General features: G+C 43.2%; 1 protein-coding gene across 6 annotated transcripts in view; it reads right to left on the bottom strand.

The window, feature by feature from the left end:
* Positions 1-7,217: 7,217 nt before the first annotated feature.
* The window catches only part of OPHN1 (oligophrenin 1), a 133,221-nt gene continuing 125,296 nt past the window's right edge, over positions 7,218-15,142 (bottom strand). For all 6 annotated transcript variants that reach the window (XM_038416333.2, XM_038416332.2, XM_043492032.1 and 3 more), the window contains 4 exons: positions 12,258-12,423; positions 10,698-10,748; positions 9,711-9,761; positions 7,218-9,178 (listed from right to left, as the gene is read on the bottom strand). In XM_038416333.2, the coding sequence (XP_038272261.1) occupies positions 9,719-9,761; positions 10,698-10,748; positions 12,258-12,423 (260 nt within the window). In that variant the 3' untranslated portion in view covers positions 7,218-9,178; positions 9,711-9,718. The remainder of the gene's footprint in view (positions 9,179-9,710; positions 9,762-10,697; positions 10,749-12,257; positions 12,424-15,142) is intronic.

Below are 15,142 nucleotides of genomic sequence, written 5' to 3'. Positions count from 1 at the left end.
GAATACTGTGTGAAGTTCTGGTCACCCCAGCTCAAAAAAGATATATTTGAATTGGAAAAGGTACAGAGAAGGGCAACAGAAATTATCAGAGGTATTGAACAGCTTCCATATGAGGACGTATTTTAAAAGATTTGGATTGATCTGTTTAGAAAAGAGATGACTAAAGGGGAATATGATGGAGGTCTATAAAATCAAGAATGGTGTGGAGAAGGTGAATAAGGGAGTGTTATTTATAGCTTCACAAAACACAAGAACTAGGGATCACCCAATGAAATTGATAGGTGGCAGGTTAAAAACAAACATAAGGAAGTACTTCTTTACACAACGCGCTGTCAACCTGTAGAACTCATAGCCAGGCAATGCTGTGAAGGCCAAAAGGATAACAGGGTTGAAAAAAAGAATTAGATAAGTTCATGGAGGATAGGTCTATCAATGGCTACTAGCCAAGATTGTCAGAGATGCAACCCCATGCTCTGGGTGTCCCTATACCTCTGACTGCTAGAAGCTGGGAGTGGATGCCAAGGATGGATCACTTGATAAATTGTCCTGTTCTGTTCATTCCCTCTGAAGCATCTGGCATTAGCCAAGGTTAGAAGACAGGGCTATATGGACCATTGGTCTGACCCAGCATGGCCATTCTTATGTTATGGTCTTATGTGAGTGGATTCTCATGCCAGTCTTAAACACTGTTACAGCACATATGTAAACCCCATTTTTGATTATTTATAGTTATCTTTTTAAATGTCCCTTTGCCCACTCCTGGCTCAATCACTAGATATGCCTCTCTGAGGCCTAGTCACATGTGAAGCATGAACTTTAAACATTTATCTTTTTAAAGAGTTATTATACAAAGATAAATAAAATCATCTTTGTAGTCTGCAAAGCACTTGCCTACTCAGACACTCAAAACACAGCTGAACACATTTACCTCAAACTTTTAAAAAACGAATACATTCCCCCATTGTTTGAGATCCCCGCACTATTGCTAATTATGTACAGTGCTCTAGGTGCTACATGGTATAGCTCAGTCGGGAGGCTAGAGGAAAGAAAAAAATAGGTTTCCTTCCCTGAAACACTTAAGGTCTCAGGACATAAATGGAAAAATCCCAGCCCCAAAAGAGTTTTTTTCAGAATATTATGAACAAGGGAAAATGGAAGGTTAGAACGAAAGCCTTCCTGCATCTTAATGAAAGGCTTTTCTACTTTGATACCAATAATGCATGCGACTCATAAAAAGATTATTTTTCAACATTTTCCACAGACGTAAGGGGCTCATAAAAAGTGAAAATGTAAGAATGCTAATGACTGTGAGGCAGGTCTCAGGCGAGTGAAAGTAAAGCAGCTGATTTGTGTCATTCTAAATGCTCCCTCTGCTTGCTGGGAAGTTGTGTCTGTCTTTGTGTGTACGTGCGTGTGTCTGTATTTTGGGGATAATGTCGCAGAGTCTAGCTGCATTACAACCCCACATAAACCTAACAGGGTGTGGCTTTGTTTTTCCTGGGGTATTTTTGGGGGGTTTTTGTTCAAGAACTTTCATTAGTTCAGAATTCAAACTATTTGTGCTTTACAGACTTCCAGCTGAATCACAAGACAAAATTCACTGCCAAGCTCAAGTGCGTATCCATGGCAGCTGTGGTTACAAATGGATTGTTTTGTAAAAAGAGATGGTAAAATAGAACGTGATAAAAAACCCAGAGAAATATATCAAGAGCCATTTTAGCTTCTCATCTTACCAGGGAAATTTCATCTGGATAAGTGGCAAAATCTGCTCTCTCACTCCTGCACTCTATCTCAGTCCTAACCACCAGCATTATCCTGCTGCCTATAGGTTTTTGCCAAAGCACCTTTCTCCTGACTTGCAACATCCTCTTTAAATTCCAGTCCCTAGATTCCCAGCTGCAATTCTATCTAATCCTGACTGCAGTACCCTTGCTATTGCAGCGTTGGTGACCAGTTTACTCCATACCTCCATGCCCCCGAAGAAACTATTGCCTATAAACCTTCCTCTTGAGCTTCAATACTCCATGTTATTACGGTCCAAAATAGTTCCACCGATGCATTTCAATGATGCCCTGCAGCACCCACTGCTCGTTTAGCCTTAGGCTACTCCATATCAAATAATGCTAATCTCAACCAGACCAGTAGCATGCCCATTATTTATTTGGCTGAGACTGCTTATGACCTAACCAAGGATTTGAACCCTTTCTTCAAAGGGAAGGTTTTGTGCATTGACTAAGTGTCTGCTCCATATACACCTTCAGTTATAATCAATGACTCAGCAGGGCTGGGAAGGGCTAGGAGTTTTCTACAATATTCCCCATAGGGTGCCATTTGCAGTATTCGTTTGATCAAAGTGGCAGGGTACAGTGCAGTACTACATCACATTACTAAGCCAGGCTGTCTTGACCGGAAGGCAGAAAACCATTCCATTTGAAACGTATCAAGAGTAAAGCAAAGGAAACATTGAACATAATGTGCTGAGAGCTGAATACAAGAATTCAGGGAGAAAATATCTATTTGTATGTGCCTACAGGCCATTGCCACGTGAGGGAGTTCAGTTGGGAAAAGACCAAAGCTTCAGCGCAGACTTGGTAGCCGCAAAATCATTTTCCTCTTGTACTAACTCTCTGAGAGGCTGTCACGAGGAGCGCCACAGTAAATCCTTCTACTGGCGGAAAAGGCCCAGGCAGACATTTTGGAATCATATTTGCGGCCTTGGATGTTGCAGGCTCTTTAAAAGGACCATAGAATTCTGTGGCCATAGAACAATAGTTGGTGCTTTGTTATCATAGGGTACAGGAAATATAAAATATCCAAATGCAGACATGCCATCTGAGGCATAAAAAAGAAGCACAAGACACGTAATCTGGCATGTAAAATGCTCAAACAAGGCATTCAGTATGTCTTGAACCATCCTTTAGTCAGTATAAGGCCAGCCCATTTGACAGCGCATACCTTTGGGCTGGAAAATCATGGGTTCAAGTTGCACACCAGGCCTGGTAGTTATCCAGTGTCTGGTGGCATTTGATGACTTCTGAGTCAAGGATGCCACTTTCAGCTGAGACACTGAACTGAGGTCACATCTGCCTCCAGTCACTGGTTAGGTGGAAGAACCAAGGGCACAATTCATAAGAGTGTTGGGGATAACTTTGATATCCCAGCCAACAATCCCTACCACAATAAGCAGATTATAATGTCCCAGGCTGCATGTGAGCTAATGCAGGATGGAGAATAGCTAATACCATCACCCCCAACCGCATCTTCACTTGCTGCACTCAACTGTTGTGGATTGTTCTTGCATGCTCTTAAAAAAAGACATTGTGTTCTGCCCTAGAAATGGCTGCACTTTAGTGGTGGCTGCATGTATAGTTACACAAAACTTATGAGCCATTTGTGGCTCTGTTAAGCTGCCAGGCACAGCAGAAATGCCAGATACTATTAAAGGAACTAGAGGCAGTGGTTTAAAAAGACTGCCATGAGCTCTGACCAAGCTAATTCTCTGCAGCTGCATGGGGCAGAAACGTGTTTTGGCAAAGCCTTCCCCGGATGCTGTTTGAAGTTTCCCTGCCGCCATCTCAGAGTGCCCTTTCTGTACACGCAGATGAAAGAGCCGATGGAAATTATTTATGGGTTTGTCTAGATAAAAATCAGAGAACCGATTGAACACCCAGGGGCTGTTGGAGACCCGAGCCCCTCCTTTCACACTGGCCTCAGATATATGTTTCCTAATAAGGATGATTAAGAAAGAACATGAATTTGCAAGTCTGAGACAAGTTTGGCCAGAATCTGGCCCTGCTGTCTAACCAGAAGGCATGAGTAAAACTTGCCAATAAGCTAGACAGGGCTGGCTGAGCCTTGTTTGTGCCCTAAAGGAGGTCTGGCAGCATGGGAAGGATTCAGATTGAGAGGAGTAACCCTCCTGTGAAATGAGCGCACACACCAAGGCGAGCAGCCAAGGACACCTCCCCAGCAGCAACCCCATGGGCTGAGCCTTTCAAAGGAACGACTGCTCCATTTGGCTCCTTGCCAATCACACTTGTTTTTTTAGCTATTTCCCTCTCCTTTCTTACCTTCCCAGCACTGAGCCTTCCCAAGCCATCAATAGGAGAGACACCGAGAGACTTAAGAGGTCACCTTCTTTGTCTTCTTCAGCCATTTGATAGTGCAGGCGCCATATAGTGTTGGGTAAAAGCCTTCACAATCAGTGGTCTGTGGGTTTGGGAGACTTTACAGAACCTTAAAGCCAAATGACATTAACGACAGAGTCAGGAGGCAGAAACAGTGATAGACATTAGTGTTCATGGTAGCTATAGGATCAAACAGTTCTTGCTGCTCCATCCATTCTTTCATAAAAGTCCCTCTGCCAGAGACACTCTTTGCCCACTGTCACCTGAGCTTCCTCATTTTAGTAGCTGTTGTGCCCCATCCCTTATTCTCCCAACCATTAGGCTGGTCTCTGGGCCTTTCAGGCTGCCATCTGCTTTTTCTGCTCCTCAGTCATGGCTCTACAAGTGGTGTCAGGCCTCTTTTTGAAAGTGGAAGGGTGCTTTGTCTTCAGGAGGGGCCATTCGAGAAAAACAAACCAAAATTCCCAGAACCGGGAAAAAATGTTTGTAATAGTGCAAAATTAGCATCAATCCAAACAGGGTAACGGACATAAAAGAAAATAATTGAACAACAGTTGCAGGCCAGAGGGGAAAAGGAGCTAGAACAAGACTCAGTGGTCTGAGGTTAAACAAGGCAAACTTAGTTTAAATACTAGGCAACATAAAGACTGTCGCTCAGTAATAATCCTCCACACAGGGTGTGGCTTCACCAGCCCATAAGTACTTGCCTTGAGTGTGCTGGACCCCAGCATTAAGAACCCCAGAGCAAGCATGTACTTGCTAACAACTGCACAGACCCCCACTAGACAAATGAGCTCATTGTAAAAATTAACAACGATGGAACATTTAAGTATTAAAAGGTGAAATCCAGTGAAATCACACAGCTGTGACCAAGAGCAAAATTGGACTCCAGCTATGTATTCATTTGTTATCCAACAAAGGAAATAGTTCTGTTTTCCCTTATTACTAGCCACAACTACAAATTAAACTACTATAAAAACCCAGTCTCCAGAAGTCTTCTTTCTTCTTAGTGTAACAATTTTGGATCTTATTTCCTTTTATTTAATCATTGTGTTGGCAAGTACTGACTGTGGGTCTAATGATGATGATGATAGAGGTTTTATAGCTCTATATATTTTCAGCTATTGGCCCATTATCACACAGCGTTTAAATATACCCCGTGAGTCCTGTGGCACTTCCTGCGAATGATGCACCCTTGGGTGGTCACCCTGACTCTTAGCCTTTGTACCAAAAAGGAGATGTTTGAAGATGGGTATTTGGCTGTGGCCCATTTTCTCATTCTGCCATCTCCCTTCATACAAGTCAGCTTCTTGGAGTCTGCCCACAGCTTCCCTGCCTGAGGCATGTGAAGCAATGGTATCTGGCAACTCTGAGTGAATAAATAAAGGAGAAACGTGCTGTAAGTCAGCTCAAAGAGGAGCAGTGGGTGGAAACTAGCTCCTTGTTGCAATTGGCTAATTCTAATGTTCTAGTGGTTTTCCTTAGCAAGATGAAGCCTCACTTGGTGCATCCCCTTGCAGGGCTCAATGGGGCAAATTATGTCTGAAGGACACCAGGGCCAACTGCGGCTGCCCGCTGTAACCAGAGAAAGGAAAAACGAGCACAGCATAAGAAAAAGGCTGCAAGTAGGGAGGAGCGTGCGGCTCCCAGTTAAAAGCAGGATCCAAAGTTCATACACAAGCAGATCTGCAGTTTTTGGTTCAGGCCCATCTCTAGTTATAAACTTTCCTGGATGAAATGAAAAGCCCTTTGCTAAGGAAAACCTGCCCCTAGCAGTGGAGGTTCCACTGTGTGTTAGCTGTGGGAGGGGAGTAGTTTCATATATACAAAAATCACCCTTGTGTCTTTGCTCCTCTGTTTCTGGGAGCTATTTGAACCTATTGCCCCCTTACCAGTTCACAGCTATTAAAGGGCCTATAGTAGAGCATTATAGTAGAGCATTATAGAGCATATAGTAGAGTAGATTCATTTTTCTCTGCTGTAGCTTTTGCTGCATGGAGAGTGGCACTGGAATTTGGTCATCTTACAAAATTAACAGTCAATGCTATTGATCTTGGCTGGGTTCTAGGTGAGTACTAACACCACTCCTCTCCCCTAGCATGCACTGTGGTGACCTGTACATCTCCCTCCCGGCTTGGTCTGCATGTGAAATGGGAGCACAGAATTCACAGGTGGCTTCTGCCACATTCAGTTAAAGGTCAAACCACTCAGTTGTTTTCATCCAGTTGTATTATAGCCACTCTAGAAGGAAGAGGAATTATTTATGGCTTGATTTAGGAATTATGTCCAAGGTGGTAATGGGATGAAATTAAGGAAAGAATTCATAGGAAATAACAGGGAAAAACCAAACCAAACCCTTCTGAACTGTAGAACGTTTTCCTATTGGACTTGGGAAAATCAGCATTTGGGACTTCTCTACTAGACTGGACACTGCATTAGAAAAGGGACAAATAGGGACCAACACTGTAGGAAGATGGACTAGATGGGGCTTGTTAGGTCTGCTCCATTTCCACTTTCTGTGATCCACATCAGAATGTGTAAAGCCATTCGGTGTCTGATGGGGCCTGGCTCACATACCATCTGGAGGGCTAAAGGGTTTTAAATAAAATTCATATAATTAAAAAAAGGGAGAGCACTGACACTTTGAAGGACATGTGTCCTGGGTTTTTACTTCATGGAAACTTGAACATCACAGCTAATCTAACCTTTGTACAAGAAAAAATAGATCAGATGGTTGATGTCACATGGCACCTAAAAAATTCAGAACAGCTGTGCCAAATCCCCAGCTTTCTTCCAGTTGCTTTGCTCATGGTCACAGACATGAGGGAATGTCCCTCAAACCCTCATACTGCAGGACCTTACATATTAAAGCCATGTCACACTCATCCCAACATACAACTGTGCTTATGGAGAAAAACAGCACAGAAATGAGAGAAGTTAGGTTCAGTCACTGCTACCTACCATTGTGTAGAATTAAACAGAAATTTAAAAAACAAACCTCTTCTGGTGGGTTGTGTTCTTTTTCTCATTGATAAATAGCAATTCCTCCCCCAAAACCACCCCACAGATATCTTCTGCAAGACAAATGAATCTGGCTCTGTTTCTTTATTTCCTTCTGCATACAGAAGATTTATCAGTACAGCTGCGGTGGTGGGGAGAATGATTAAATAGTACATTTTCACCCTCCAATTCTGGGTGTGTCTGTTTTTGAGTGACTAATATTTAGATACTTAAGAGGCTGGGTTTTAATGCTGCTGAACATTTGTTGCTCTCTTCGACTTCAGGAATTTTGGGTGCTCGGCTCTTTTGATAATCCAGGCCCACGGTGTCTCAAAACTGGGCATCCAAAATTAGAAGGCATGTTTGGAAATGTTGTCTGATCACACACACAACTTTTGAGAGTTGTGACCAAAATGGTGGCTAAAATTCTTAGTGGCAGAATGGTGGTTTTGTGTCCTCCACTCCTTGGAGACAGAGTCAGGGCCAAATTCAGAACTGGATTAAAAAGGTGCAGCTCCACTGATACCAGATGAAATTGGTCCATAGACTCTGGAGAAGATTCCCCACAAGATCAGTGTAATTCTGATGCAGGTGAAAGCACTGTACCACTAGCTCTCAGTTTCCATTATGCACACTTGCAGTTGGGCCATCTTATCTTTGTGCATTTTTAACAACTTCACCTGAAGAGAATGTTACTTTTTTGGTGTTGGTAGTGATTTTCTAATCACAAAAGTGTGTCATGGAGGAACGGGACTGGTTGATCACACACTCTGAAAGCCCAGAGACGCTGATGTGCATGATGTAATATTGATGTTTACATCACTTTTTTAAAAGCCACCTTTATCTGCCTCTGCTACAAGCACGTCAGGGATTGCCAGCTGTGAGCACAGGACTGCAGACAAGGGACCAGGCATACCATTCACAAACCACTGTCATTTCCCACAAAAACCAGAAGTACATTCATTAATAAAGCAGGATTTCACATTAGCTGCACACAGACAGGCGATGAGGACAGCTCTGAAAGCATCAGCAAACTGCATGCTCTGCAGTGGTCCTTTGGCAAGTCAGTATTTGTGCACAAGGCACAGCTGGAATACATGGCGTGGAGGTTTACTTTGGTTTCAGACCCACTAACTTTATAGAAGGGTGTTTGTAATAACATGTAACCTCTTCTTCCAAGCAATGGGAAATCGGGGAGCAGCTCCACAAAGGCACCTGACTAACAGAACACTGGCCCCTGGGAATGGCTTGGGGACAATTGCAGCATGTAAGGAAGATCAGAAATGGGCAAGGTACTGACTTAGGTCTGTGGGGAAAGGTAGGGAGACTGAACATTGTACAGCTATATGTATGCTGGGCTGAACACTGGCCTTCAATGGAACCAGGACATGGACCCATATGGTTAACAGAGTTTTCTCGTAATGCACACTGATCCTTAACCACCGAAACAACACAATATGGTTTACTTAGCACTCAAACCAGTTTTTTTAAAACAGCATGTCAATAGCAAGAACTTTCCAACAGCAAAAGGATGTCAGCTCGTCATACCCAGCTCTGGGTATTGGTTGCTTGCATTTTGACTGCACATCCATCCAAGCTCAATGTCTTTCCAGAGTGGAATTTCAAAGGGTTGGAGGGCAGATTGCTTTCAGTGCTCTCTGCTATTCCTTCCATGGCCTGCCTGCTGCTCAGTTCTGTAGATTAGGTCGGCTCTCACCACTCTGTCAGCCCCACGGTTTATTACCCTCCTTAGATATGACAAGCGTCCTTTACATGTTGCCCAAGGCAGGAGCAAGGGGAGCTGTGGCAAAATGGCCCAAACCAAACATTTAATTTAACAGGGACAAGGGCTGGGTCTTCCTCCTATTTCATCCCCCTCTCTTTTAACAGCACGAGCTATTCACAATGGTATGCTCCACAGTTAGTGTCCAACAGGAAAGCTGCACTCCAGGATCACATCACACAGATTGAAACAGTCTGGGGAGCAGGGGAATCCATTTCAGAAGCAGGGAAAATCTCCTGGAGCCAGCCAGGGTTAGGTGGATAGAAGCCTGAAAGAAGAAAACAATCAGGTGAACAGCGTGAGACAGTCAATGGTGGCAAATACACATTGATCATTTAACCCTTAGAAACAGGCCTGAACCAAGCATGCCCTATTTCTGGGGTTGTTCACACCTGGCCATGAACTTTGTAGGTGGCCCCTCACAACAAGGACTCAAACACACACTTATCTACTTTAAAGCCCAGTAGGACAAAGTAGTAGTGACCATAGCCAGGGTTCACAGAGAATTGGTAGCAGCTTCTGCAGCAGGTGCCAGTGGAATCCATACCATGGAATAACAGATTTCATGGCAACCACGGAACACTGGTTTACCCTGCCCTGCTACACTGCAACAGGAGAGAGAAAATGGGCCACTTCTGACGACCTCTCCTCCCCAGTCTTCTGCTGGAGAAGGCGAGAGGAGGCCGCTATCAGTCTCTCCTTACAAATTCCCAGCTACTTCCACCGGCCTCCCTTCCACCCAGTCAGCTGAAGCCAGGTTAAAATTATGCAGTTGGTTGCTTTCTGTGACAGACACATACCTTTATCCTCAGCTCTCATCACTTGGGAGTCTGCCTTGCGGTGATGAGGAGCTATGAGTGAGGGAATAGGAGAAGGGAGAGAAAGAAAATTAATTTAATAAACAAGCCTAAAATCAGGGCCATGAATCTACAAGGAGGAATGGGATGGCAGGCAAGGTTAATGTATATTGATCAGTACACTAGGCAAGGAAATTGTAGGCATCGCTAAGAGAGACATCTTCCCCTTCCCCCCATCTGTCACTTTCTAAAAGATCTACACAGAGCCATGATTGTGCTTTTGGTACATGCCAAAAAACAAACAGGGGTGCTGGTAATCTATATTGGGAATGGGAAGATGAAGCCTGCATGTATCGGTACTGCTCAGAACTAAATTTACAGCAGCAAGAAAGAGTGAACTGTATCTAATTCAAAACACTGACACCCTGCCCAGAAGATCTGACATGGACTTTAAAACCATCATATTCATTAACAGTGGAGTTCCAACTGGAAACCGATTATGTGTAGTGTCAGTTTAATGTCTAATCCGGTATAAGGAGGTTATACTCTGCACTTCCAAGGGGACAGATTCAAGGGAGCAATCAGTCTCATCTTTTTGCTGATCCTAAGCTTTTCATGTACTGGATATTGTGAAATACAACACAACACCCAATACACTGGCTAGAGCTGAACTCACATCAACACAATGATCCAAAGAAATATTTATTACCTAGCAGATGTGAGCTCAAACTACAAAATTCAGATCCAGCTCTAGATTGTTATTCAGATCTAGCTTGTGAAGGCCTCAAAATCTGGTTTGTTTTGATGCAGTATTCTGGTTGGAAACCATCTCTTTACCCAGGAATACTGAAGTCCAGGAAAGAACCAGATGGGGGCCTCCTACCTGCGCTGCCCACTTGTAATTAGAGGGTCACTTCTGTGCTGAGGTGCAGGCTTTTTTGTTTGTGTGTGTTTTTGTGTGAAAGCACCTTAGTTCCTGGCATCTCTTACCTGCTTGTCCTCTGGGAAGCTGTCTCGAAGAACTTTGTTCTGGAGGCCACTCTGCAAACAAAACCAGCAAGATTCTTTGAGTTCTCCCATGATAAGGCAGTTATGTGATGAGACACTATTTGTGTCAAAGAGCAATTATTTGGTGAGGGGAGGGAGACAGGCTGCCATTGGAAAGCACTGAGGATGGTCAACAATAGCCTCCTACCAATATCCTTCTCTGGTCTGACCAGAGATGCTACTCCTGCTCTCACACCTCTTGTTTTGCTCTTGTCTGACACAGTTCTGACCGCTTGCTGCCAGAGATGATGTCTTACTGCCTGCAGTCCAACGGCCTAAACCCCTCCGCACTGGCTTGAGAACCTTTAATCCCTGTATCCTTAATTTTATGACCTATGATCTCCATCGGACTTACCACAGACGTGACTTCAAATTGTAATTGTAACAAAAAGGAATCACAGCAAACGATTAACAGTAACAGGCCAACCTTTGCCCATCCTTCTTCAGGCATAAGGCCCACTGAAACCAATAGGAATTTGACCTGAGTAAGGAGTGCAAATTGCAGGATTTGGATCAGCTACATAACCCTGCTTAACTGAAAGTTATTCACCAAATCAAGCAGGGCTATACCAGAGACACTATATGTCGGGAGCACAACACATGGGGACCTCAGACTCTGCTCCTCTCCGAACAAAGGACACTGCTTTCCCCACACTGTGCTGTGACAACTGCATATTGCACCTCTTGTTCCATTGAGGGCATGACACTTCATTGGCTTTTAGGTACTTAAATGGATGAATGTGGTCACAAAGGATGTTTCATCACAGCAAGTCATCTGCAATGGGGTATGTGAGGGCTTGGGGGAGGGAACAGGTAGAAATCTTAACCCTATGACCTTGTGATCTATAGGAGAGTGGGAAGAAATGCCAGCATAGAGGTCCACGATAAAGTATCAGGTAGCCAGTGTCAATGTCAGACCCTGACAGGATGACAGAGCAATGAAAAATATAAGCTCGGTTATGGTATTACAGCACTAGTAGCACACAGTGAATTCTTTGCTGATGACACTTAGAAGTCCTTCTTCAAGCCAAACTGCCACTGAAGTCAGTGGTGAAATCTTGAGATCTTTAGTCATTCTTTATGTAAGAACACTCCCATTGAGTCCAATGGGATTGATGTCAGCTATAATGTAAGTGAAATTGGAGCACAGAGCTCAGTTTAATTAGTGGTCAGCTTCCCCCTCATTTTGCTGAGAACAAATCCAAGCAGCACCAACTCTTTCTTGGAAAGTTTGTTCTTTTGTGTGGCTTGTTCACCCAGAAGTGAATAGAAGTTTCTCATACCATTGTTACTGGACACAACAGAGGGCCCTGGGGAGGAAATGGAGTCCCCATGACTAAACTACAAAAGGCTCATGGTTTCATTTGACTAGTGCCATTGTATGGCTTTTATCACCTTGCCTTTTCCTTCTGCATATTTTCCACATCCCTTGACTGCTAGGAATTGCCTACTGTTGGGCTTTTAAGTCAGGACACACAGCCCTGATGGGGATTTCCTACTTACACAGATGAAGGCATTTCCTCCGTTCCTCCTGCTATTGGCTCAGGCTTCTGCTCCAGCTTCTGGGATGGGGGAGCTCTGCACGGAGGGTCTGGAGGTCTCACTGGGGGCCGCGTTATCACTGGCTTATCTCCAGGGGATCGAGCTTTAGTGAAGGTATCGTACTCACCTGAAAGGTTGAAGATAACAAACACTGTCAACAATGCTTTGGAGTGAGAGCAAAAGAGTGTGAAGAGGCAGAAGTTTCAGGCTGGTTGGAGAGAGGGCACTATGGGAATCTAACTGCACAAACAGAGGCAGACATTACTGTTTCACGGCAAACTGATCCTGTTCAATGTCTCTGAGGCTATTATTGCATTATTTGAGATAAAAAATAACTAACCACAAGGTTTTCCAATGGAAAACATGTTCAGTACTTCTCTATAGAATCAGGGAGAGATTGATTAAAATCTAATTATGAGTCATAGCTGAGATTACTGCAGTTCCCTCTTAGGACCTTCCCGAGCGTCTGCTTCAACCAAACTTCACACTAGGTCTTTATTCCAGGAAGCTGGACTATATTTACCCTGCTCCATGCATCTTCCTTCCCCTTCCCTGGATTTCTATCCATTCCCTTCACCACCTTCCTATTCCTCCCACCCTGAGTTCCTTGACCTGGCTTCCTATCCATCTCAGAATCTAGCTGAACATTGCAATCATACTTTTCAAAACTCTCCATGGCTCTGCTGCACCCAAACTCTTTGACCTGTTATCGACCCAGGCCCTGCTCAGTCACTGCACTCCATCTACTTTGACCTCCTGCATCCTTTACCGTGTCTTGCCACCACTGGCAGAAGGTTGTGGGTAAAATGCTCTTTCATCTGTGCCACTCAATCTCTCCAAATCCTTTCTCCCTCCTTCCTCTGAGACACTAAATCATTCTTCCTCTTCCCATTTCACCTTCCAAGCCACTACCCAACTTCTTTAGGAAGCATTTTGACTGATTCATAGATTATGAAACCAGAAGAAACATTGTGATCATCTAGTCTGACCTCCTGCATAACACAGGCCATAAATTAATTCCTGTTAGAACTTGACTATATCTATACCTCTTTTAAATCAAAATTGGATTGTTTTCTAAAAGTTTCCAGTGATGGAGAATGCACCCCAATCCTTGGTAAGATATTACAGTTAAAAATGTATTACAATGTTAAAAATCGGTGACTTATTTCTAATCTGAATTTGTTTAGCTTCAACTTCCAGCCACTCAATCTTGTTGTATGGTAGACTGAGGAGCCGTCTTTTATCCAATTTCTGTTCCCCATGTAAGTACTTGTAGATTGTGATCACGTTACCTCCCCAACCTTCTCTTTGATAAGTACACTGAGCTCCTGAACTCCTTGAGTCTCTCACCATAAGGCATGCTTTCCAGTCCTTTAATCATTCTCGTGAATTTCTTTGAATCCTCTCCAATTTTTCAGTACCCTTCTTGAATTATGGACACCAAAACTGGACACAGTATTCCAGTGGCTGCATCAGTGCCAAATACAGATGTTATATAAACTCCCTACTCCTACTCGAGATTCACTGTTTATACATCCCAAAATCGCATTAGCCTATTTTGTCAATGTGTGTACTTCAGACACACTATAGAGATGTAATGTGTTACATTATAATAACATGATAACTTCAAATGCAAAATAGCAGTTAATGTTCACCCACTTCCATCTGTAAAAACCATCCTATTATACCAAAAGCAGATTTCTGTCCAATACTTATAGGTCAGATTTATATGAGATCAGTAATATTATTCAAATTAACTTTACGGTTGTGCTACCAAGCCAAACCTTGTTATTCTTTCTTTTTATTATATCCAGGAGTCAACATAAGTGTGTAGTTTCTACTGTTTCCTTTCTAAATGCGAGACTGTGAAGGCTATTAGGTTATGAAAGCATCTAACAAATAGAGAGATGAACACAGGAAGAGCTGTCAATGCACAAAACAATCATCTTTCTTTTTTATAAACAACCCACATCTGTGTCATTGGAGTGATCTGTACATTTTGGCAAAGTACCACACCTTCCTTTACCTACTTTAAATGCAAAATGCCAAGTTAAATTTGGTCCCAAATTGAGTTTTTTAAATTACCAAAAGTTTTTTATCACATTTGTGCTAAATAGAAATGCTTCCTTGATTTTTTAAAATTCCAGTGGAAACAGATGAAATAAATCTTTCCCCGTCAGTGTGTGCAATCCAGCCATTGCAGCATCAAGAACCTAAAAGGGAAACTGACTATAAGCAAAAGTAAAAGTGACTTAATTGATTTTGTTTGTCTGCACTGAGAGAAATACAAAATGCAAGTGCACTGCCTAAACAGCTAAAAGCATTTTGTATTTTTCAAATTACTCAAATTTTCAATATCTGAAGCACTCATCTTAAATGGTTCTGAATCATTTCTATTCAGATTTGAATTCTGATTTTACAGAGTCCACTGGGCCACTATGTGATCTCCGAATCTAAAGGCCGAACCCTTGCATGAGTTCCCACCATGTCTTGTGCCCATGCCAACTCTAATGCTTCAGAGGACTAGTCTACCGTATCAGCATTGCTACATAAAGCTCTGAAATAGCACAGGCCAATGTATGCCCTTTCCTCCATCAGTAAGCAACAGGCTGAGCTTACAAACCCATCTGTAATAAAAATGGGCTGAATGCATGATGATTGGATCTGGATCAGAACATCCTCAGAAGGAGGAGGGTCCGGCTCCAGTGGTCCATGTGAGGGTTTTGATCTCAGGTCCCCTACTGTTGAACTGCATGAAAAGAGACACAGGTTGCAAAAATAGCACTTCCTTCTGCAAACCCCCTCCCCCTCCAGTCTGACAAAACGCAAAACATTTGGGGTGCTTG

Source organism: Dermochelys coriacea, chromosome 9, assembly GCF_009764565.3.
Source record: "Dermochelys coriacea isolate rDerCor1 chromosome 9, rDerCor1.pri.v4, whole genome shotgun sequence".
Classification (NCBI taxonomy): Eukaryota; Metazoa; Chordata; order Testudines; family Dermochelyidae; genus Dermochelys; species Dermochelys coriacea.
Note: the sequence above shows the minus strand (reverse complement) of the source record. Positions and strands in the feature narration are given on the sequence as shown.